Source organism: Macaca mulatta, chromosome 15 (genome assembly GCF_049350105.2).
Source record: "Macaca mulatta isolate MMU2019108-1 chromosome 15, T2T-MMU8v2.0, whole genome shotgun sequence".
Taxonomy (NCBI): Eukaryota; Metazoa; Chordata; class Mammalia; order Primates; family Cercopithecidae; genus Macaca; species Macaca mulatta.
The window spans coordinates 61,730,429-61,754,171 of record NC_133420.1 but is presented as its reverse complement, the minus strand read 5'-3'; the positions used below and the strand labels follow the sequence as shown (position 1 = coordinate 61,754,171).

Here is a 23,743-nt window from a genome sequence, read left to right as displayed (position 1 = left end):
TGCCCAGGCAGGAGTGCAGTGGTGCCATCTGGGCTCACTGCAAGCTCTGCCTCCTGGGTTCACGCCATTCTCCTGCCTCAGCCTTCCAGTGGCTGGGATTACAGGTGCTCACCACGACGCCCGGCTAATTTTTTGTATTTTTAGTAGAGACGGGGTTTCACCAACAGTATAATATTAAGTATTATGATAGAAGCTCCCAGAATGCTTTGGGAGCTCAGAGAATTGGTAGGTCTACCAGGCTGGTTAAACAGGAAAGGCTTCCTGGAGGGGATAACAGCTGAATACAGTTATATGCCACATAACAACGTTTCAGTGAGTGACATCATGTACAACAGTGGTTCCAGAAGATTATAATGGAGCTGAAAAATTCCTATTGCCTAATACTTACTGTGTTATACTTTTTATTGTTATTTTAGAATGTACTCCTACTTAAAAAAAAAAAAAGTAAACTGTAAAACAGCCTTAGGGAGGTTCTTCAGGAGGTACTCCAGAAGAAGCCATTGTTATCAGGAGATGACAGCTCTGTTCCTGTTATTGCCCAGTGGGACAAGATGTGGAGGTGGAAGACAGTGATACTGATGATTTTTACCCTGTGTAGGACTAGGCTAATGTGTGTCTTTGTTTTTAACAAAAAAGTTTAAAAAGTAAACATTTTAATAGAAAAAAGTTTATAAAATAAGGATATAAAGAAAGAACATAGTTTTGTACAGTTGTACAATGTGTTTGTGTTTAAGCTGTTATTACAAAAGAGTCAAAAGTTTAAAAAATTAAAAATTCATTAAGTAAAAAAAGTTATAGTAATCTAAGGTTAATTTATTACTGAAGAAAAAGTTTTAAATTAATTTAGTGTAGCCTAAGTGTACAGTGTTTATAATGTCTACAGTAATGGACAGCAATGCCCTAGGCCTTCACACTGACTCACCCCTCACTCACTGACCCACCCAGAGCAACTCCTGCTCCTGCAAGCTCCATTCATGGTAAGTGCCCTATACAGGTGTAACATTTTAAATCTTTTATACAGTACTTTTACTGTATTTTTTTCTATCTTTCAATATACAAATACTTACAATTGTGTTACAGTTGCCTACAGTATTTAGTACGGTAACATGCTGTGCACATTTGTAGCCTATGAGTGATAGGCTACATACCATATATACCATATAACCTCAGTGCGTACCATCTAGGTTTGTGTAAGTTCATTCTATGATGTTCACACAACAACAAAATCACCTAAGGACACATTTCTCAGAATGTATTCCATCATTAAGCGACACATGATGGTATTAAAAAGAAAGCAAGAATTAGCCACATCCAGGGGCAGGAGGAAGGTTGTTTCAGGTAGCAGAAACAACCTGTGTAAACGCCTGGTATTTGAAAACCATGATCAATTTTAGGAAAGTCGTTATGGTATTTGTGGATATTGAGGTTGATTTCTGACAATTATATGTAAATTTATCTTGGAAGAAGCATCAGAATTCATTTCTTTGGTAAGAGATTAGGGTAACAGCATGTATTACAGAAGGCATCCTAATGTTAAACAAAAATTCAAGTGTGAATAGTAGTTTATTTTTTAAGCATTTGTATTAAATATATTCTCACTAAGGATTGAGAAGTTAGTGTAAAATAATAAAAAGTCTGAATTATATAGTATTTTAAGTCTTATTTTGTAATCTTGACTGGTCCTAATAAAATGTTGCTAAAAGATTATGTGGGAAATACCTTTGAGTTAAAAGATTTTTAAAAATGGCAATTTTTACATCAATTTTTGTGTGTAAATGTGTTTTAAATAGAAAAAGATGTTACTTATAGCAGAGCAAATATTTCTCATGATTTTGATTATGTGTAATGTGTCCCTCTCGGCAATCAAGTCTTCAAAACTTTCTCTATCTCCTATTAAATTCTCTCTCATCATTTTTGTTTCCTATAGAGATTCTGAAGTTCTTTTTTTCCCTTCTGTCACTGTTTTCCAAACACTTACCCCTATTTCCAATTTCAAATAAAAATCAGTAATTTAAAGCAAATGGATCCAATTGCAATGTGACTGTCATTAAATCATAGTATCCTGGCTCTGTGATTATGCAAAGTATACTTTTTATAGTATATCAGAGTCATTGGGTTTATATAGTGAGTGTGTAGTCCTTTTTTTCTTTCTTTCTTGACTAGGTAATATAGTGACTGTTTCTGAAATCAATTTTCCTTTAAAAAGAGACTAAATGAACCAGGGTTTTGTTTTTCTGCTTTTATAGATTTCTTGATAACCGGCTGTTTGCTACCTGCTCTGATGACACTACAATAGCACTATGGGATCTGAGAAAACTGAACACCAAAGTATGCACTTTACATGGTCACACTAGCTGGGTGAAGAACATCGAATATGATACTAATACAAGACTCTTAGTAACATCAGGATTTGATGGAAATGTCATTATTTGGGACACTAACAGGTTTGTGAATAGGAGACCATGTTAGGATTATGAACAAAAACATTTTTTTAAAGATGATGAACAAATTCAGTGTTCTGTCCTAGCCTCAAGAAAGAAACTGGCTTTAGGAAAAACAACCAAAAAGTGATGATATCGTTAATTGTACCTACTCATATATTGCAACTGAAAATTTTAGGAGAAAATGATACAGGAAGGAGACCAAGTAGTATAGTTAGTGATGAAAACTGTCTTATAAAAAGAGTTTCCTGAATTTAAGGAAAAATATTTTTGTTATTTCTCCTGCGAAACTAAACTGTTTCTCACTTTTTCTTCCTTCAATTCTACATATATTTATTTTGCAATTTTTGTTCTTTTGTTTTCATGCATTAAAAGAGTAGTTCTCATTTGGAGTGGTACTGATCTCAAAGGGAGTGTTTAGAAATAAAGCGTGGGGCAGTTTTGGTTGTCACTACGGGGAAAGACAGCTATCTACTAGCATTTAGTCGGCAAGGACCAGAGTTTCTAAACATCCTGCAGTACACAGGTCAGTGTGCAGAGTGGACTAGTTGTCCCACCTAAAATGCCAGTTATGCCTCTGTTGTGAAACATTCCAACAAAATGTCTCCTTTTAAAGAAATTGATACTTACAGAGTTGAAGTTTGAAAAATAATTGAAACATGCCTGTTTTGCTAGCCATGGTGAAATGATAATACAGTAAACACACCATGATCATTTCTATGTGTATTTGTTTTTGTTGTTGTTCTGAGACAGGGTCTCGCATTGTCACCCAGGCTGTAGTGCAGTGGTGCAGTCACAGCTCACTGCAGCCTGGATCTCCTAGGCTTAAGTGATCCTCCTGCCTCAGACTCCTGAGTAGCTTGGACTATAGGCATGTGCCACCATGCCCACCTAATTTTTTAATTTTTGTAGAGACGGGGTCTCCCTGTGCTGCCCAGGCTGGTCTTGAACTCCTGGGCTCTAGTGATCCTCCTGCCTCAGCTCCCAAAGTACAAGGATTACAGGCATGAGCCACTGTGTGTGGCCATCATGTTTGGAATATTCTTTTTAGAGGTCATATGTAAAAAGAGAGGGGCTATTCTTAGAGACTTGTAGCTACCCATACTTTTGAGTGGAAGACAAAACTATTGGTTATCTTTAGACAAAGACAAGCATACCTACTAAATGAATTTGTTTACTAAAATTTAGAAATAAAATTTGAATAGAAATATAAATGATAACTTCCAAATTAGTAGAGGGTAAAAAACTAATAAAACATGATGAATCCCATAGAAGCAGAGAAGGGAAGGAAAAAAGAGAATTATTTAAAAGAAAAGATAAGTTAAGAAGCACAAAACTGTCGTATACTGCAACTAAAAATGTTGGAGAAAATTATACAGGAAGGAGACCAAGTTGTATAGTTCATGATGAAAACTGGCTTATAAAATAAATTTCCTTAATTTCAGGAAAAATATTTTTTGTTATTTCACAAAGCATAAAACTGGTAGGCAGATAACCTAAGCTTCAATCCAAATATTAATAATTGTGATAAACGTATATGGACTAAACTGTCCAGTTAAAAATAGACAGTGTTAGATTAGATTAAAAATAAAACAGAGCTGTATTTTCTTTGTAAGGGACACAGTTAAAACATACAAACCCAGAAAAGTTGAAAGTAAAAGGATGAGAAAAAACAAACAGAATTACACATCAAAGACAAAACAGTTGTAGCTACATTAATAGCAGACAAAATAAAGTTTAAGGCAAAAAGCATTATTGATAAAAAGGTACTATAACAAAAGATTAATTTCACTAAAATATAAAAGCTTATATGCACCTAAAAACATAGCATAAAAATATAAAAAGCAAAAGTGGAGAGAATTACAAGAAAGAAGTGAGAAATCTCCATCTCAGTGGAAAATATTAACAGCATTCTCTCATTTACTAATAGATAAGATAGACAAAAATGGGCCAGGTGTGGTGGCTCACGCCTGTAATCCCAGCACTTTGGGAGGCTGAGGTGGGCAGATGACGTGAGGTCAGGAGACCAGCCTGGCCAACATGGTGAAACTCTGTCTCTACTAAGAATACAAAATTTAGGCCAGGTGTGGTGGTTCACACCTGTAATCCCAGCACTTCGGAAGGCCAAGGTGGGTGGATCACCTGAGGTCAGGAGTTCAAGACTAGCCTGGCCAGCATGGCAAAACCCCATCTCTACTAAACATACAAAAAAAGCCAGGCGTGGTGGCTGGCGCCTGTAATCCCAGCTACTTGGGAAGCTGAGGCAGGAGAATCACTTGAACCCAAGAGGTGGAGGTTGCAGTGAGCTGAGATTGCACCACTGTACTCCAGCCTGGGCCACAGAATGAGACTCCGTCTCAAAACAATAACAACAACAACAACAACAACAACAACAAAAAAACACAAAAATTAGCAGGGCCTAGTGGCACACGCCTGTAATCCCAGCTACTTGGGAGACTGAGGCAGGAGAATCGCTTGAACCTGGGAGGCAGAGGTTGCAGTGAGGCAGCCTGGGTGACAGAGTGAGATTCCGTCTAAACAGCAACAACAACAAACAAAGAAAAATGGATAAGGCTGTGGAAGATTTAAATATTATTAATAAGCTTGATGTATTACACATATTTAGAATTCCGCTCCCAACAACTAGTAAAAATATCCTCTGAAGCACACTTAGAACAGGTACAAAAATTGAGCATGTACTGAACTACAAAGTAGGTTTCAGCTGGTACCAAAGAACTATTATTATACAAACCATTTTCCCTGTTCTTAGTATCATTTAGTTATTAATTAAAAAGTCTCATGTTTAGAGACTTATAAACTCGCTTTTAAATAATTTATGAATCAAAGAAGAAATCATACTGAAGATAGGTTGAAAACTGATGAACTAAGCATCTTCCTCAAAAAACTGGAAAAAAGTAAAAGGATAAACCCAATGAAAGTAGATGTATGGAAATGATAAGTGTAAAAGCACAAAACTGATGATATTAAAAATGAAAATATAATAGAGGATTTTTAAAAGCCTGCTCTTTTAAAAAAGCTAATTGAATAGGCAATTCTCTGGCAAGATTCATCAAGAAAAAAAAGACAAAAATAACTAATATCAGCAACAAAAAAGGAGACAACAGTATAGAATAAGACGATAGATGAGCTTTATTCCCTATATACTTGAAAACTTTGATGAAATAGGCAGTTTACTAAAAAATACACCTTAGCAAAACTGGCAAAGGAAGAAATAGAAAACCTGAAATACACCTATTACTAGGACTAATATTTAGCCAATATGTACTGGTTCAGCTGAAGCACTGTGAAAAGATTGAACTTCTTCCATACTAATTCGTAAATAGGCAGTGCCCTGAGTTACCCTCTGACACCCTCTGACTACCCAGGCCCCTCTTCTAGAAATACCTCCCTCAAAACCTTCCCATGATTCAGTAGCAAAAGCCCCCGTTACACAATATGGCGATTCCAGGACCCTGTTCCAGCACAGCCATCTGCATCTATTCTGACTGGCAAGTGTTTGTGCAGTGCTTGTTATTTAAATATTCTGAATATCACCTCTGCCACAGCCATTAAAGAAATGGAAAAAACGAATTAAAACCTACCTACAGTACTAATAAAAGAGCAGTTCTGTACATTTTACAGGTGACTTCTACCAAATACTGCAAATAAGAGAACATTCTAATTTTATTAAACTGATCAGATTATTGAAAAAGGGAATTCTTACATCATGTATAAAACTAGTATGACCATGATACTTGAACTTAACAAAGATAATATTTTAAAAAAAGAAAGGCAAATCTGCATTATGAATGTAAATACAAATATTCTAAATGCAAGGAAATTGAACCCTACATTATAGAAAATATCATGACCAAGTCGGGCTTACTCAAGGAATGAAAAGATGGTTTATCAATAGAAACTGTATTAATATAATTATCCCCATTAACAGATAAAATGGGTAAATTTGTATGATTGTTTCAAATGAGGAATAAAATTCAACATTCAGTCATAATTAAAAACAAGAGAGGAGACATCATAACCAACCTTACAAAAATTAAAAGGATTAATAAGGAGTACTATGAGCAACTTTATAGCAACAAATTCGGCAACATAGATGAACAGGTAGACACCTAGGTAGTCACAAATTACTGAAACTGACTTAAGATAAATAGAAAATCTATAGACTTATAGACCTACAGCAAGTAAAGAAATCAAATTGGTAATTTTTTTTTATTTTTTTAAGATGGAATCATTGCAACCTCTGCTTCCCGGGTTCAAGTGATCCTCCTGCCTCAGCCTCCTAAGTAGCTGGGATTACAGGCGTCCGCCACCACCCCGGCTAACTTTTGTATTTTTACAAAAGTTAGAGACAGGGTTTCACCATGTTGGTCAGGCTGGTCTCAAACTCCTGACCTCAGTGATCTGCCCGCCTTGGCCTCCCAAAGTGCTGAGACTACAGGTGTGAGCCACTGTGACTGGCCTGAATTGGTAATTTAAAAATACTCCCACAGTGAAAAGCCCAGAATCAAATGGCTTCACTGATTAATTCTACCAAATATTTACATAGTAAATAATAACAATCCTTCACAAACTCTTCCAGAATATAGAGGAGACAGGATACTTTCCAACTCATTCTTTGAGTCTAGTATTATTCTGATACTAAAACCAGACAGATACCATACGAATAGAAACTACAGGGCTGGGTGTCGTGGCTTATGCTTGTAATCCTAGCATTTTGAGAGACCAAGGCAGGCTGATCACTTGAGGTCAGGAGTTCAAGACCAGCCTGGCCAACATGGTGAAACCCCATCTCTACTAAAAATACAAAAATTAGCCGGGCGTGGTGGTGCATGCCTGTAATCCCAGCTACTCGGGAGGCTGAGGCAGGAGAATCCCGTGAACCCAGAAGGTGGAAGTTGCAGTGAGCCAAGATCACACCATTGCACTCCAGCCTGGGGGACAAGAGCGAAACTCCGTCTCAAAAAAAAAAAAAAAAAAAAAGAATAGAAGCCACAAATATTCCTTAAAAAAAAAAAAACTCATGGAAAATCCTCAACAAAATATTAGCAAATCTAACAATATATATAAACATTTTTATGTCATCACCAAGTGGAATTTATCCCAGGAATACAGGGTTGGTTTAACTCCCAAAATCAGTTAATGTAATACATCATACTAATCAAGTTCAAAACCCATATGATCATCAAGACAGAAAAGCACTTGACAAAATCTCCTTGTGATAAAACTAGGCATAAAAGGGAATGTATTCAACAGCTAAGAATCTTGCTTAACATTGAAAGACTGAATGCATTCCCCCTAAGATTGGAAGCAAGGCTCTCACCACTTTTATTTGAAATTATACTGGAGGTACAACATTGCACTGGAAGTGCAATCAGGTGGAAAAAAAAAAAAAGAAGAAAAGGCATTCATATTGAAAAGGAAGAAGTAAAACTGTCTTCATATGCAGGAGGTATGTTTCTGTATATAGAAAATAGTAAGGAATCTACCAAGAAATCCACTAGACCTAATAAACAAGTTTAGTAAATTCACAGGATATACAATCAATTGTATTTCTACTTATAAGCAATGAACAATCCAAAATTGAATGAAGAAAATAATTTCATTCGCAATAGCATCAAAAAGGGTAAAATACATAGGAATAAATTTAACAAAAGAGGTATGAGATTTGCACACTGAAAACTATAAAACATTGCTGAAGGGAATATAAGAAGTTGTAAATAAATGGGGAGATAGTCCATGTTCGTGGATTGGAAAACTCCATATTATTAATTAATAACAAGTATTGGCAAGAATGTGGGGAAACTGGAACCCTCATTGCTGAAACCCACATTGCTGGTGGGAATGTAAAATAGAATAGCCACTTTAGAAAACAATTCAGCAGTTTCATAAAATGTTAAACATGGAGTTACCATATGATCCACCAATTCCACTCCTAGATATCTACTCAAGAGAAATGAACATATATGGCCACACAAAGACTTATACATGAATGTTTATAGTAGCACTCATAATAAGCAAAAAATGGAACCAATCCAAATATCCAGCAAGTGGTAAATAGATAAACAAAATGTGGTATATGTATGCAACAGAATACTATTTGGCAATGAAAACAAAGAATTGATACATGCTACGACATGGATGAACCTCAAAAAAGTATGCTGGGTGAAAAAAGCCAATTTGCAAAAGACTACTTACTGTACGATTCTATTTATATGAAATATCCAGAACAGGTAAATCTATAGAGATAGAAAGTTGATTAGTGGTTGCCCAGAGCTAGAGTGGGAACATGATTGCTAATGGGCAGGAGGAATCTCTTAAGGTGATGAAAATGTTCTGAAACTGGATTGTGTTGATGATTGCACATCCCTGTAAATTTACTAAAAAATTACTTAATTGTGGCCTGGCATGGTGGCTTACGCCTGTAATCCCAGCACTTTGGGAGGCCGAGATGGGTGGATCACCTGAGGTCAAGAGTTTGAGACCGGCCTGGCCAACATGGTGAAACCCCGTCTCTACTAAAAATACAAAAATTAGCAGGGCATGGTGGTGGGCGCCTGTAATCCCAGCTACTCGGGAGGCTAAGGCAGGAGAATTGCTTGATCTGGAAGGCAGAGGTTCCAGTGAGCCAAGATTGCACCACTACACTCCAGCCTGGGCGACAGAGTGAGACTCCGTCTCAAAAATAAATAAATAAATAAATAATAAATAAAAATAAATAAATACTTAATTTACACCTAAAATGAGTGAGTTTTATGGCATGTAAGTTATACCTCAATGAAACTCCTGAATCATTAATTAACTAGAGATAGAAGGAAATTTACCAAACGTATATACTAAAAAATTACAGCACATTTTAAAATGGTGAACCTTAAGAAGTTTTCTCCCTAAAATCTGGAAGAAGAACTTGCTCACTGTTACCACTACTGTTCATCAGTGTCATGGGGTGGGTGAAGTGGGGGAGGGTACTAGTTGGTGCAATAAAAGAAGGAAGAAAACAATTATATATGGATTAGAAAGAAGAAAACAATATTATTCACAGATGATATATCAGGGGTTGGCAAACTATTTCTGTAAAGGACCAGGTAGTACATATTTTAGGCTTTGTATGATACACAGTCTCTGAGCCATCATAGATGTACATAAATGAATACATGTGGCTGCGTTCATAAAAACTTTATAAAACCAGGCAGTGGTCAGGCACAGTGGTTCATGCCTATAATCTCATCACTTTGGGAGGCCAAGGTGGGAGGATTGTGTAAGCCCAGGAGTTTGAGACCAGCCTAGGCAATGTAGTGAGACCTCATCTCCAAAAAAATTTTAAAACATGGCCAGGTACGGTGGCTCACGCCTGTAATCCCAGCACTTTGGGAGGCTGAGGCAGGCAGATCACAAGGTCAGGAGTTCAAGACCAGCCTGATCAACATAGTGAAACCCCCATCTCTACTAAAAATACAAAAAAAAATTAGCTGGGTGTGGTGGCGGGTGCCCGTAATCCCAGCTACTCGGGAGGCTAAGGCAGAATTGCTTGAACCTGAGAGGCAGAGGTTGCAGTGAGCTGAGATCGCACCACTGCATTCCAGCCTGGGCAACAGTGCAAGACCCCGTCTCAACAACAACAAAAAACTTAAAACATTAGCCAGATGTGGCTGTGTGCACCTGTAGTCCCAGGTACTCAGGAGGGCGAGACAGGAGGACTCCTGAGCCCTGGAGTTCAATGTTGCAGTGAGCCATGATTGCACCACTGCACTCTAGCCTGGGCAACAGATGGACACCCTGTCTTTAAAACATAAAATAAATAAAACCAGTAAGTGGGCCAAATTTGGCCCATAGGCCAAAGTTTTCTAATCCTTGATCTATATAGAAAATCTTAGAAATTTCTCAGATAAATTACCAGAATTAGTAAGAATTAACAAAGGTCATTAGATATAAATTATGGAAGAGAGTAGGGAGGTTCCTCAAAAACTTAAAAATAGAACTGCCATATAAATCCAACAATCCTTCTACTAGGTATATATCCAAAGGAAATTAAATTACTATGTCGAAAAGATATCTGCATTCCCATGTTCACTGCAGCACTATTCACAGTAGCCAAGATATGGAGTTAACCTAAACGTCCATCAATGAATGAATGGATTTAAAATGTTGTAATATACACAGCAAAATGCTATTCAGCCTTAAAAAAGAAGGAAAAATTGTCATTTGCAACAACATGAATGAGCCTGGAGGACATTATATTAAGCAAAATAAGCCAGGCTCAGAAAGACAAATATCACTTACATGTAGAATATAAAAAAGTCAAAAACTCATAGAAGCAGATAGTAGAATGGTGGTTACCAGGGACTGGGACAGGTAGGTGAAGTACAGTGGAGGGAAATTTTGAAAATACAACATTTCAATTAGGAGGAATAAGTTCAAGAGATTTATATTGTACAATATCACGACCACTGTTAATGACAATTTACTGTTGTTATTATATATAATTGAAATTTGTTAAAAGTAGATTTTAAGTGTTATCATAAATGCTAAGTATGTGAGGAGATATATATATATATATATATATATATAAATTAGCTTGATTTAGCCATTCCACAATATATACATATTTCAAACATCATGTACACCATTAAAAAAATTTATCTTTTTAGGCCTGGCACGGTGCCTCACACCTATAATTCCAGCATTTTGGGAGGCCAAGGCAGGTGCATCACTTGAGGTCAGGAGTTTGAGAGCAGCCTGGCCAACATGGTGAAACCCTGTCTGTACTAAAAATACAAAGATTAGCCGGGTGTGGTGCCGCACACCTGTAATCCCAGCTACTCGGGAGGCTAAGGCAGGAGCATTGCTTGAACCTGGGAAGAGGAGGCTGCAGTGAACCGAGATTGTGCCACTGCACTCCAGCCTGGGCAACAGGCTGGAATACAGTGGCACAATCATAGTTTACTACCACCTTGACCTCCTGGGCTCAAGCCATCCTCCTACCTCAGCCTCTCAAGTACCTGGGACCCCAGGTGTGCGATACTCTGCCTGGCTACTTTTACATTTTTTCGTAGAGACAGCGTCTCATTATGTTGCCCATGCTGGTCTCTAACTCCTGGCTCGAGTGATCCTCCCACCTTGGCCTCCGAAAGTGCTGGGATTACAGGCATGAGCCACTGCACCTAGCCAACAAGAAAATTTTAAAATAAAGGGCATAAACTGCCTGGGCACGGTGGCTCATGCCTGTAATCCCAGCACTTTGGGAAGCCGAGGCAGGTGGATCACTTGAGGTCAGGAGTTTGAGATCAGCCTGGCCAACATGGTAAAACCCCGTCTTTACTAAAAACACAAAAATTAGCTGGGCGTGGTGGCAGGTGCTTGTAATCCCAGTTACTTGGGAGGCTGAGGTGGGAGAATCGCTTGAACCTGGGAGGTGGAGGTTGCAGTGAGCCAAGATCATGCCACTGCATTGGGCGACAGAGTGAGACTCTGTCTCAAAAAAAAAAAAAGACATATATATATATATGAGAAAATATATATATATATATGAGAAAACATATATATATGAGAAAATAGATATTGAAAAGTTACCCAGAATATAACATATGGAAATGAAAAGATAGAAAATATAAAGGAGCAAGTTATAAGAAAAGGAGAGTCAAACCTGAATGTTTCATACATATATTTGGAGCTCCAAAAGAATAGAGAAAATCAGCGATAGACAATATTGGAATAATGCCTGAGAAACTTTCAGAATATATGAATAATATGAATCTTAAGACTTGGAAAGTCAAACAAATCCCAATAAAGATAAATAAAAAAAGATCAAAATTTACATATACTGGTGAAATTGCAGTGTATGTAAATTTCATATGTAATTTAGACATATGCAAATATGTCTAAAGACAGAGAGAAGATTAACCAGAGGGGGAAAAAAGATAAATTACTCAAAGTAACAGTCAGACTAATAGCAGACTCACAAATAGTAACAATGGAAGATAGAACTCTGTGGAAAATTATCCTAAATATTCAGAAAGCAACAACGACCTAAAATTATATGCTCAGCTAAACCTTTATTCAATAAGATGAGTTGAGCTGGGCATAGTGGCTCTCAAGTGGGAGGATCACTTGAGACCAGGAATTCAAGACTAGCCTGGGCAACATAGCAAGACCCCATCTCTTCAGAAAATTTAAAAATGAGTCAGGAGTGGTGGTGCACACCTGTAGTTCCAGCTACGTGGAAGGCTGAAGTGGGAAGATCCCTTGAGCCTGGGAATTTGAGGTTATAGTGAGCTATGATTGTGCCACTGCACCCCAGCCTGGGCAACAGAGGAAGACCCAGTCTCTTAAAAAAGAGTGAAATAAAGATTTTCAGAACAGGCCGGGCATGGTGCTCACGCCTGTAATCCCAGCACTTTGGGAGGCCAAGGCAGTGGATCACCAGAGGTCAGTAGTTTGAGACCACCCTGGCTAACATGGTGAAACCCTGTCTCTACTAAAAATATGAAAAATTAGCTGGATGTGGTGGCAGATGCCTGTAATCCCAGCTACTCGGGAGATTTATATTGTACAACATGACCACTGTTAATAACAATTTACTGTTATTATATATAATTGAAATTTGTTAAAAGTAGATTTTAAGTGTTATCATCATAAATGCTAGGTATGTGAGGATATATATATATATACAAATTAGCTTGATTTAGCCATTCCACAATATATACATATTTCAAACATCATGTACACCATTAAAAAAATTTATCTTTTTTTAAAGGCTGAGGCAGGAGAATCGCTTAAACCCGGGAGGCGGAGGTCGCAGTGAGCCAAGATTGTGCCATTGCACTTCAGCCTGGGCAACAAGAGTAAAACTCTGTCTCAAAAAAAATAAAATAAAAAAGATTTTCAGAACAATAAAAAATGAGAGAATTTACCTCAACAAAGTCTAACTTTAAAAAATTCTGGCCGGGTGCAGTGGTTCATGCCTGTAATCCCAGGCATGGGTGTGGTGGCATGTGCCTGTAATCCCAGCTACTTGGGAGGCTGAGGCAGGAGAATCACTTGAACCCAGCAGGCAGAGGTTGCAGTGAGCCGAGACAGTACCATTGCACTCCAGCCTGAGCAGCAAGAGCAAAACTCCATCTCAAAACAAAAAAAAAAATTCTGAGGAATGCACTTCAGAAAGAAAGGATCAAAAAGGAATGTTGGAGATGAATGAAGGAATAATGAGCAAAAACATTATTAAGCATGTGTGTAAATCTAAAGATACATTGACTGTAAATTCTATTTTTTTAACAGCCGGAAGTTTTACAACTTTTTCTTCTGGTACTCATTTTCACTATATTTTCTCATAGAATTATATCCTGTTATATGCTCAGGCTGGTGTGCAGTGGCGCAATCATAGCTCACTGCACCCTCCACATTCCAGGCTCAAACCATCCTCCCACCTCAGTCTCCAGCTAATTTTTAATTTTTTGTAGAGACAGGGTCTTGCTATGTTGCCCAGGTTGGTCTTGAACTCCTGGGCTCCATCTGTCCTCCCGCCTCAGCCTCCCAAAGTGTTGGGATTACAGGCGTGAGTCACCACCCCCAGCCTACTGATCATTCTTATTGGTATCAAAAATATGCATGTAAACTGACATTAATTTTTAAAATTGTTTTCTGTGACCACAGGGCTATTAGTGTTACATTTCTTCTGGATTTAATGATCATTACAATATTATTAGCCTACAATTGATTAAAACAACATATATTATTTTAAATAATAATTATTAACATAAAATAAAATTTATTGGAAAGACATCTCATTTTTGAAGTTTCCTTTTTTTTTTTTTTTGAATAGAGATAGCGTCTATCTGTCTGTCACCCAGGCTGGAGTGCAGTGGTGTGATCATAGCTCACTGCAGCCTCAAACTCCTAGGCTCAAGTGATCCTCCCACCTCAGCCTCCTGAGTAGTTGGAACTGTGAGTGCACACCACCACACTCAGCTAATTTATTTTAATTTTTTAAATTTTTGTAGAGATGGGGTCACCATCTTGCCCAGGATGGTCTTGAACTCCTAGGCTCAAGCAATCCTCCTGCCTTGGCCTCCCAAAGTGCTGGGGTTACAGGCATGAGCCACCATGCCTGGCCTCAAATATTTTTTAATTGACACATTGTAACTGTATGCATTTATAGGGTACAATTTGATGTCTTGATACATGTATGTTGTATAATGAGCAAATCAGTATTAGCATGCACTTATCATTCCTTTGCAGTAAGGACATGTAACAGTCACTCTTCTAGCTATTTTATAATATACTATATCTTACTACTAACCATCATCACCCTACTGTGAAATATAATACCCTAGAACTTATTCCTCCTAATTGTAACTTTGAGCCCACTGACCAAGCTCACGTCATCCTCCCTAAATTTTATTTTGAAGGGCAAAAATATGATTATTACTGAACCGTTATATTTATGATAACTCTAGATTTTGTTGGCTTGGTTTTTCCTGTAGGTATACAGAAGATGGGTGTCCACATAAGAAATTCTTTCACACACGTTTTCTTATGCGAATGAGGTTAACACCAGATTGTTCCAAAATGTTGATTTCAACGTCCTCTGGATATCTCTTAATTTTGCATGATCTTGACTTAACTAAGTCTTTAGAAGTAGGCAGCTATCCCATTTTAAGAGCAAGAAGAACTACTTCAAGTTCAGGTAAGCTTTTCTTTTTTAGTCAAAAAGATTTTTCTCAAGAATCTCAAACAGAGAGATAATATATGTTTCTTTTCTGAGAATGATAGCAGGAAAGGGGAAGACAAAAGGCATTCTTTAGAAAGCTCAGTGATGGGTTTTTATCCAAGCAAGTGTAATGATTTGTATGTATCTCTGACATATCATTCATATGTACCTCTGAATCACAAATGGACTAGGAGGAATAACTGCCAACCCTAACGTATTTTCTTTTAGCTTTGTGCTAGCCACAGGATCTTTTCATCAGTAATTTTAAATCATCACTATCTCAAAAATTAGTGATGGCACAAGGTCTTAAGTCCTTCTGGAATCAAGCAGAGCTTTTATTAAGTTATGGTCAATACAGAGTTTTAGTTTTAAGTCTATCTGTGTCCTAGACTTATAGATGTCCAGACACAGATAGTTGGTGCCATCTTATCTCATTACTCTCTAAACACTCTCTTGCTAAAACTCTGTCTCTTCTCCCATTGCTGATTTTGTTAGACTTAAGTGAATTTAGGGTTCAGAAAAACTTAAGTATTGTATTTTATCAACATTATGTGATTTAAAAAAGACTATATTTCATCTACCTTTGGGAAAGAGGTGAGTGGTTTACATTATGAACAAATTTATATAATTTACATTATAAACAAAATCCAGGGGAAAAAAGACGTAAGCATTTGGAACATAGAATGCGAATAAATTGCTATTAAAAGGCAGCTTCGAATGGTTGGGACCAGGTACAGGGGCTCACACCTGTAATCCCATGACTTTGGGAGGCCAAGGTGGGAGGATCGCTTGAGCCCAGGAGTTCAAGAGTAGCCTGGGCAACATAGGGAGACCTCATCTCTACAAATAACTTAAAAATTTAGCCAGGCGCAGTGGCTCACGCTTGTAATCCTAGCACTTTGGGAGACTGAGGTGGGCGGATCGCTTGAGCCTGGGAGTTTGTGACCAGCCTGCACAACATGGTGAAACCCTGTCTGTACGAAAAATACAAAAATTAGCCAGATATGCTAGCATGCATCTGTAGTCCCATCTACTGGGGAAGCTGGGGCAGGAGGATCACCTGAGCCTGGCAGGTTGAGGCAGCAGTGAGCCATGATTGTGCCCCACTGCACTCCAGCCTGGGCAACAGAGAGAGACCCTGTGTCCAAAAAAAAAAAAAAAGAAAAAAAAAGAAAAAAAAAGAAAAAAAAGAAAAAGAAAAGAAAATGAAAAAAAAAAAAAAAAGGAATCTTTCTCCATGTGCACAGGACCACTTCCGAAGATTCCTTTGGGAAAGTACAGACATCATTGTACTACAGTGCCTGGTGTAATTGCTAAAACTAGAAATTTAAGTTTTACCAACTTACTTGCAAACAAGGGATTTCATAAATATACGAGTATAATCCTTTTAGATTCAAATTTGCCTTTTAAGTTAAACATGATAAGCAACTCTAACTTAGTGAGAAATAGTGATTTTGAATGTCTAGTTGGCCTATTTCAACTCAAAAACCAACAAAGTTTTCAGTTTTCTAACGGTAATTCTGATAATAACATCACAGGATATTAGACTAGTAAGAATTCTTAACATAGGTGTGGGACCACTATCAAAATGTGATGATGAAATAGACATTGCTATTTGGAGTAATATATCAGACTCCACTACCTGATCCTCATTTTATTTTTTTCAATGTAAACTTTGTGTCACATTTCAGAGTATTCACATAAACTTGGCACAGTAGTGCATGCCTGTAGGCCCAGCTACTCAGGATGCTGAGCCTGAGGTGGCAGGATCACTTGAACCCAGGAATTAGGAGTCCAGCCTGGGCAACATAGCAAGATCCTTGTCTCAAAAAAAAAAAAAAAAAAGACTATTCACATAATTTCAATAATGATAATGGAAGTTTTTGGTATACTTTAAAGAAGAATCTCTTCATGTTTCTGGTAATGGGCCTGATGTTTGGACCCTATTTTAACATAAAAACAATAGGCTTAAGAGCTTAGTTTTCATTTTCATTGAATTTTTGGGTTTCATTTTAGTACAGAAATGATGAGGATCCAAAGATGCTCCTATGATTATTTTGTTTTTCATTTTTATTTCACATAGTCAAGTCTTTGATATAAAAGATTCAGAAAGGGACTAGATCTTAGAACACTTCAAAGAGCTGTCTTGCCTTCCTCAGTCTTATAGGCCAGTTATATATGACCATTTTTTTAAAATGTTAAAACTATGGTTCGAGCAGAATAATTAAAAAGTGAAAAGCCACTACCAAGAGTTATGCTAGGTTTATTGTCAGAATTTTTTATATTTTTAAGATTTGACCACTTCATCAAGTTCATCTGGTCCTAGAGTTTCTGGCTCACCTTGTCATCATAGTGATTCTAATTCTTCTGAGAAACACATGTCACGAGCCTCTCAAAGAGAAGGTAGGTTAAAAGTTGGATTTTATAATCTTGTAACAACAGATTCTGCCAATCTGATTAATTATTGATTGATTAAAATCAACTTTATGGTTTTGATCCATAAAAATAAAAGCAATGGAGATGAGGTGATTTATCCCTCAGTCATCATCTTCAAAAAGCTAACCGAGAGTCTCTGGGGTTGAATATCTTGAGTTAAATCTTAATGGAATATGAGTTTTGGTTTTATTAGCTGGACTTAGTTTGGTCTAGTTTGGAGAGCAAGTAGTTCAGAAATGTAGATTTCAATCAAGATTGTTGTGAAAATTAAATGAGATTATGCATGTGAAAGTTCTGTATAAATGTAAGGCATGAATTTTCAGGTAATTGTGAAAGTCACCTGGCTACCCTCAGACTTTTTGCTCTGCCATTTCTTTGTCTGTGCAATGCCTGACAGCTTCAAAGGGTTTGTAGGATAAAGATACCATCTGGCTCCACTCTGTATTTCCCGGTTTTTTCCTAGCCATTCTGGCAGAACTAGGTGCTGTGCCCTATACCTTCCACCCCCCAATTGAAATGGTTTCTACCTATACAAATTCCACATACTATTCCTCTTCATACTAATCCACATCTAAGCTCTTACATTATTTATTGTTTGGTCTTCTCTTTGTGAACTGAGTATTAAGAGCCAGATATGGCTTTTTTTTGTTTTTTGTCATTTTGAGTCACTTTTGGAAATAGAGATTTCTCTACCTTGGTATTTTGGGCAGAGACTGAATCTCAGGCTTCTAATTTGTGTTTTCACTAGGTAGCTTTGCCTGGAAGATGCTGGTTATCTTGCATGGCTACTTATGTCAGTAGAATGGTTTAAGAGCTCTTTCTAACCTAACCTATGGCCTATCCACTTGCCTCTGGATATTGAAGTCTGTGATATTTCACTTTAAGGTTAAAGGCTCCTCATCTTAAATGTAAAGATTTATGCCCAGAAGTATAACATTTTTCCTTTGATTTGTAACACAAACATCTTTTGCAGATTCTTCCTGTTCTCCTTCTCCTTGTGCTATGGGAAACAAGTCAAGGCTTCTAATAATCATTGAGAAAAATCTTTATTGATTGACTACACCATCCACAAGAAAAAGAAACTTAATTTAAGAAGAAAAGAATAGTTAACATGCTTGCTTGTTATTGACCAGTGGTAAACACACAAACACAAATATACAGCAGTTCTATGCCACAGAGAGTTGAGAATGAGGGAAGAGATGATATATGAGAAGGCTGGAAAGAAGAGGAAAATGAGAGGGTGGAAAGAGAGGGAAAACATGGGAGAAGGTGGGGCTTATAGGTGAAGTTGCTCTAAATGTTGGAAATCCTGCATCTTCAGATGTCAGAGTATGTTAACACCATCCTTTGGCAGATATAACAGCTGTATAGAGCAGAGGCTTTCAAATACATTTCAGCATTAGAACTCTATTTTTGACATGAAATCTGCTGTGGATTCTTAGAGATGTAGCACAAATAAAATCAAAGTAGCTCTGGTTCAAGAAAAATTAGGGAGGCTCTTGACCCTCCAGTCTTCCTCACCCCATCTCCACCTTAGCTCACACGTGGTTTCCCACTTTTGCCAGCTCCTGAGGAACCCCAAGGGGCACAGTTAGCAAACCACCTACTTAGAATGCATTTTTTTCTGCTTTTATTATAGGTTTTCCAAATTAATTCTTAAGCGTTTTTCTCTAAAATTGTTAAAGTTCAATCACATGTGAAATAGTCATTTCAGTAGAGTTTTGTTATAGCAGTGTAATTGAGAGCTTCACAGGTTTCTGTTAATGATGTAGTAATCTAAAGGGAATCTTTAAAAAGAAGTTAACACATCTGCTTGACAAGCAATTCACAAAGGATCTGACAGAGGGAGCTCATTACCTTCAAAGTAACTCCTTCTGCAGTCAGAGAAGTGTTGAAATATTTCTCTTGCTATTAAGTTTCTAAGTTGCTTCCTTACAGTGTCTATGAAAGTGGTTTTTCATGCACCTGAGGGACATAACACACTCCCATTAGTAACAGTGCCTTACTCCAGCAGTCATTTTCACTGGGAGTTAGGCAGAAGGAAATGATGAGGCATAGTAGAATCACCAGGAAGATGTATGATTGGCAATGTCTCCCATCCCTTGTTTTGACATGCCTTTATGTGAGGTGTCCTTCCTCACCTCCAAAATTTGTTTTGTTTATAGTGTTGTTGTTGCGGGGGCATAATTCCTGATCTTTTTATTTGCTTAAAGGCAATTCTCGTGGCTTCCAGGTATTTCCTTCTCTGGACCAGAAAGCACCAGGTCCAATAAGATGAGAATTGTTACCTTTTACCTTTCTAGAGTCCTTTCATGTCACATAACTTTGGTTCTTACTTAAATAAAGAGCTTTCTGAGATGTAAGAACCCCTAGTCAGCTTCTATGCCTTAGCCTTAGGTCGGCGATGATTACTGCTGTGGGAACTTGGATTCTTTCGTTCTATTTATACCATTTCCCCACACCTTCACCCTGCCAAAACTCACACACCATACACTGGGGAGTACCATGCTCTTTAACATATGGTAGCATAAGGGGCAGACTAAGGAATGATGGCATGGGAGGTGGCTGCCAGAAATAAAAGCTTTGATGAACTGCCTTAGTTTTTTGATAATACAAATTCCACATCCTCCTTTTCTTGTATCTCAGGAGTTTCACCACGAAATAGTCTTGAAGTCGTAACCCCTGAAGTTCTTGGTGAGAGTGACCACGGAAACTGCATCACATCCTTACAGCTGCACCCAAAAGGCTGGGCCACTCTTCTTCGGTGCTCAAGCAACAGTGATGATGAGGAGGTACAGGCAGCAGCACTCCACCTTCAACAGGGCTCATTGGACAAATTGCCATTGCCGTGTGTGCAGACCTTAGGCCGATCACTGACTGCAGTCTCTGCCTTCAAGGGCATACTGCTAGAGATCCTGCTTCTCGACTCTCCTGTTTCTGTCCTCTCTTGCTTCATATGGTATCATTATCCCTTCCAAACTCTTCTTATTCCTCTCCTGCTGGAGTTGAACAAGGTGGGACGTACTTTAAAGGCCAGCATCAGCTCAGATTTTGCCCAGCTTCTTAAATCTTGCCTCCTTCATCTCACCCCCCGGCAAAAAAAAAAAAAAAAAAAAACCCTTGTATAATAAACATAGGTCTGAAATGTTTCAGCTAAGCTGGCTAAATGTGAGATTTTACTAAGCCAATTGAGTATCATAATTTTCTTTTTTTAAAAACCAGGGGAAACTCTGGGAAAGGAAGGGACTATACTGATGACTAGGGGGAAAGGTGTTAAATGACTTTATGATTCTCATCACTCTGGAAAGCAAGAGTCTTCCAAGGATCTCACTGGTCCTAGAGGCCACAACTGAAAGGAGAGAAGAGAAGAGCCTTTGAATTGTGTAGGGGAAGAGGTAAGATACTCTAGGGCTTGGATGTACTCCAGGAATTTTTAAAATATCAACATTGTTGTTGCCCTTAGAAAAGAGAATGTATTACTACAGAAGTCACAGGCAGCCTCAGGGAACAAAAGGCTTTAAAGCATCATAACACAGAATAACCTTAGCTTATGAAGATAATAAAGTACGGGGCCTACAAGTTTTGTTAGTTGGGAGGGGGATAGCATTATTCTGAGTGATTTCTTGTAACAATTCTGTGGCTTTGGCAATCTGTTGAGCTTTTTAAAAATAAGGAATATCTGTAGAACTATTTGGGCTCTGTAACCTTGGTTTGTCTCCCTTCTCTCCCCCTAGTGTACTTGTGTCTATGAATTCCAAGAAGGAGCTCCAGTGCGACCTGTCTCACCTCGCTGTTCTCTACGACTGACTCATTACATTGAAGAAGCCAATGTAGGCAGGGGTTACATCAAAGAACTTTGCTTCAGCCCCGATGGGCGAATGATTTCTTCCCCACATGGCTATGGGATTCGTTTGTTGGGATTTGACAAACAGTGCAGTGAACTTGTTGACTGCTTGCCCAAAGAAGCCAGTCCCTTGCGGGTGATCCGTTCTCTGTACTCTCATAATGATGTGGTACTGACAACAAAGTTCTCTCCAACACATTGTCAGATTGCCTCAGGGTGCCTTAGTGGACGGGTTTCTTTGTATCAGCCAAAGTTTTAGGCACAACTTACATCAAATAAGGAACTCTTCTGGCGTTTGACTTAGGAATTACTTCAATTTAGATGAAGTATTTTCTTTTTAGAAGATAAGTTTGGGTCAAGATCCTGGTTCTTATGGGTCCATGAACACACTTGTGACCTTAGTACTTGGTCATCCAGCATCATACAGGCATCTCCAAGTTAGACTCTATGCAGCATCATCTTTTACAGCATTCCTCTGCTCCTGCTGATCTGTGCCACTGAACTCCAGTTCTTCTGGTCATTTTGCATGGTAGCTCTTGTCAAGTTCCTTTCTTCCTCACTATTTCTCTCTTTTCCTCTCCCTGTCCCTCTCTTTCTTTGTGTTGATTTTGGTGTCAATTTTGTGGAATTTGGCAGGAGTTTTGATTGGAGTAGGAGAAACCCATGACATTAGAATTGAATAAAACCTAGAAACTGGATATTGGCATATTGGTTGTTGAAAAAGAAATTTCATCTTCACTTATGAGTATACTTGGTCTTTTAAAGTTGCTGTTATGTTTATCCATATTGAGCACAGATAATGGCATTATTCTTATAATTGTTAAGATAATCTTGCAACAAAATGTCTTTTAAGTTTCCTGTTAAAATTATAAAAAGATTTTCATGGCGAGAGGGATTTTATTGTGAAATTCTAGAAGCAAATATTACCACCTCTCTTTGTAATTTACTTTACTTGTATGAATTTAACATCTCTAGCATGTATCCTTACTTGATATTTTGTTCCTATCAACAGCATTAGAAAGGAAAGGAGACAGAATGGGCTTTAGTTATTTCTGTTGCACAGAAAAGGATTTTTAAAATTAGATTAGTACAATATTTGGTCATAGAGTGATAAGAACAATGTGACTTAGATTTTCTGTATTTCATCTGCCAGATTATTTGAATCACACAGGATGATGTGTTAACAGTATTGGGGTAGAAGAGGAATTAAGAGTAGAGGTAGGGGTTTACTCATTTTTCTTCCCTGAGCCAGGTGTCACAAGCCAACTCTGTCACCATTAGTGAGGGGAGAGTTGCAGTCCTCTTCAAACTGTTACCATAAGTATGGTAGTCGGTGACTTGGATATCAAGACTAAGTGCTGATATGAAGACTTGCCTTGTGTTTTCTTATGAAACACATAAGTATAAAGCAGGACTCAAGCACAAGGCTGACTGTTCTTCTTTGAATAACAGCTTTCTTGCAGTCTCCTCCACATGGGTGGCACTGTGTTTAGAAGGGATTACCAAAGGCTGGAGCAATTTAAGCTATGCACTAGCCTTGCCCTCTTAGGTTGCATTCTCTCTAGGCCACTGGTTCTCAAACATTAGGGTGTATTGTACCCATTACAGAGCTTGTGAAAAATGCAGAAACCTGAGCCTCACCTTATGAGATTCTGATTCAGCCAGGGGGAAGACAGGAATTTACGTTTTTCATAGGAACCTCAAGTAATCTTTATTCTGAGGGTCTCTGGATTGCAGGTTGAAAAACATAACCTTAATTAGCAGTAAATTCTTCTCTACCTGGCCAGGCACGGTGGCTCATGCCTGTAATCCCAGCACTTTGGGAAGCCGAGGCAGGTAGATCACGAGGTCAGGAGTTCGAGACCAGCCTGACCAACATGGTGAAACCCCATCTCTACTGAAAATACAAAAATTAGCCGGGCGTGGCGGCATACACCTATAATCCCAGCTACCGAGGAGGCTGAGGCAAGAGAATCGCTTGAACCTGGGAGGTGGAGGTTGCAGTGAGCCGAGATTGCGCCACCGCACTCCAGCCTGGGCAACAGAGTGAGACTCGTCTCAAAAAAAAAAAAAAAATTATTCTCCACCCATTTGGTGCTTAAGACAATTCCCAGAAACTGTTTTCATTATTTAATAAACAATAACAGTAAATGAAAGTAATTTTAGAGGTGGAAAATAACTTAGAATGGAATCATTTGCATTAATTGACAAATGAGAGAAGTGACGTGACTTGCTTAAGGTCATCCCACAAAGTTAGTGGCAGAGTTGGGACTTGAATTCCAGTCTTCTAATTCCTTG

General features: G+C 38.1%; 1 protein-coding gene across 2 annotated transcripts in view; it reads left to right on the top strand.

Moving 5' to 3' along the window:
• DCAF10 (DDB1 and CUL4 associated factor 10) overlaps positions 1–22,332 on the top strand; it is a 65,822-nt gene extending 43,490 nt beyond the window's left edge. The window contains exons 3-7 of one of the 2 annotated variants that reach the window (XM_001114606.5): positions 2,247–2,444; positions 14,939–15,141; positions 17,458–17,568; positions 20,248–20,393; positions 21,336–22,332. In XM_001114606.5, the coding sequence (XP_001114606.1) occupies positions 2,247–2,444; positions 14,939–15,141; positions 17,458–17,568; positions 20,248–20,393; positions 21,336–21,704 (1,027 nt within the window). In that variant the 3' untranslated portion in view covers positions 21,705–22,332. The remainder of the gene's footprint in view (positions 1–2,246; positions 2,445–14,938; positions 15,142–17,457; positions 17,569–20,247; positions 20,394–21,335) is intronic. The other variant, XM_015117418.3, reaches the window with a different exon arrangement.
• The last annotated feature ends 1,411 nt before the right edge of the window (positions 22,333–23,743 follow it).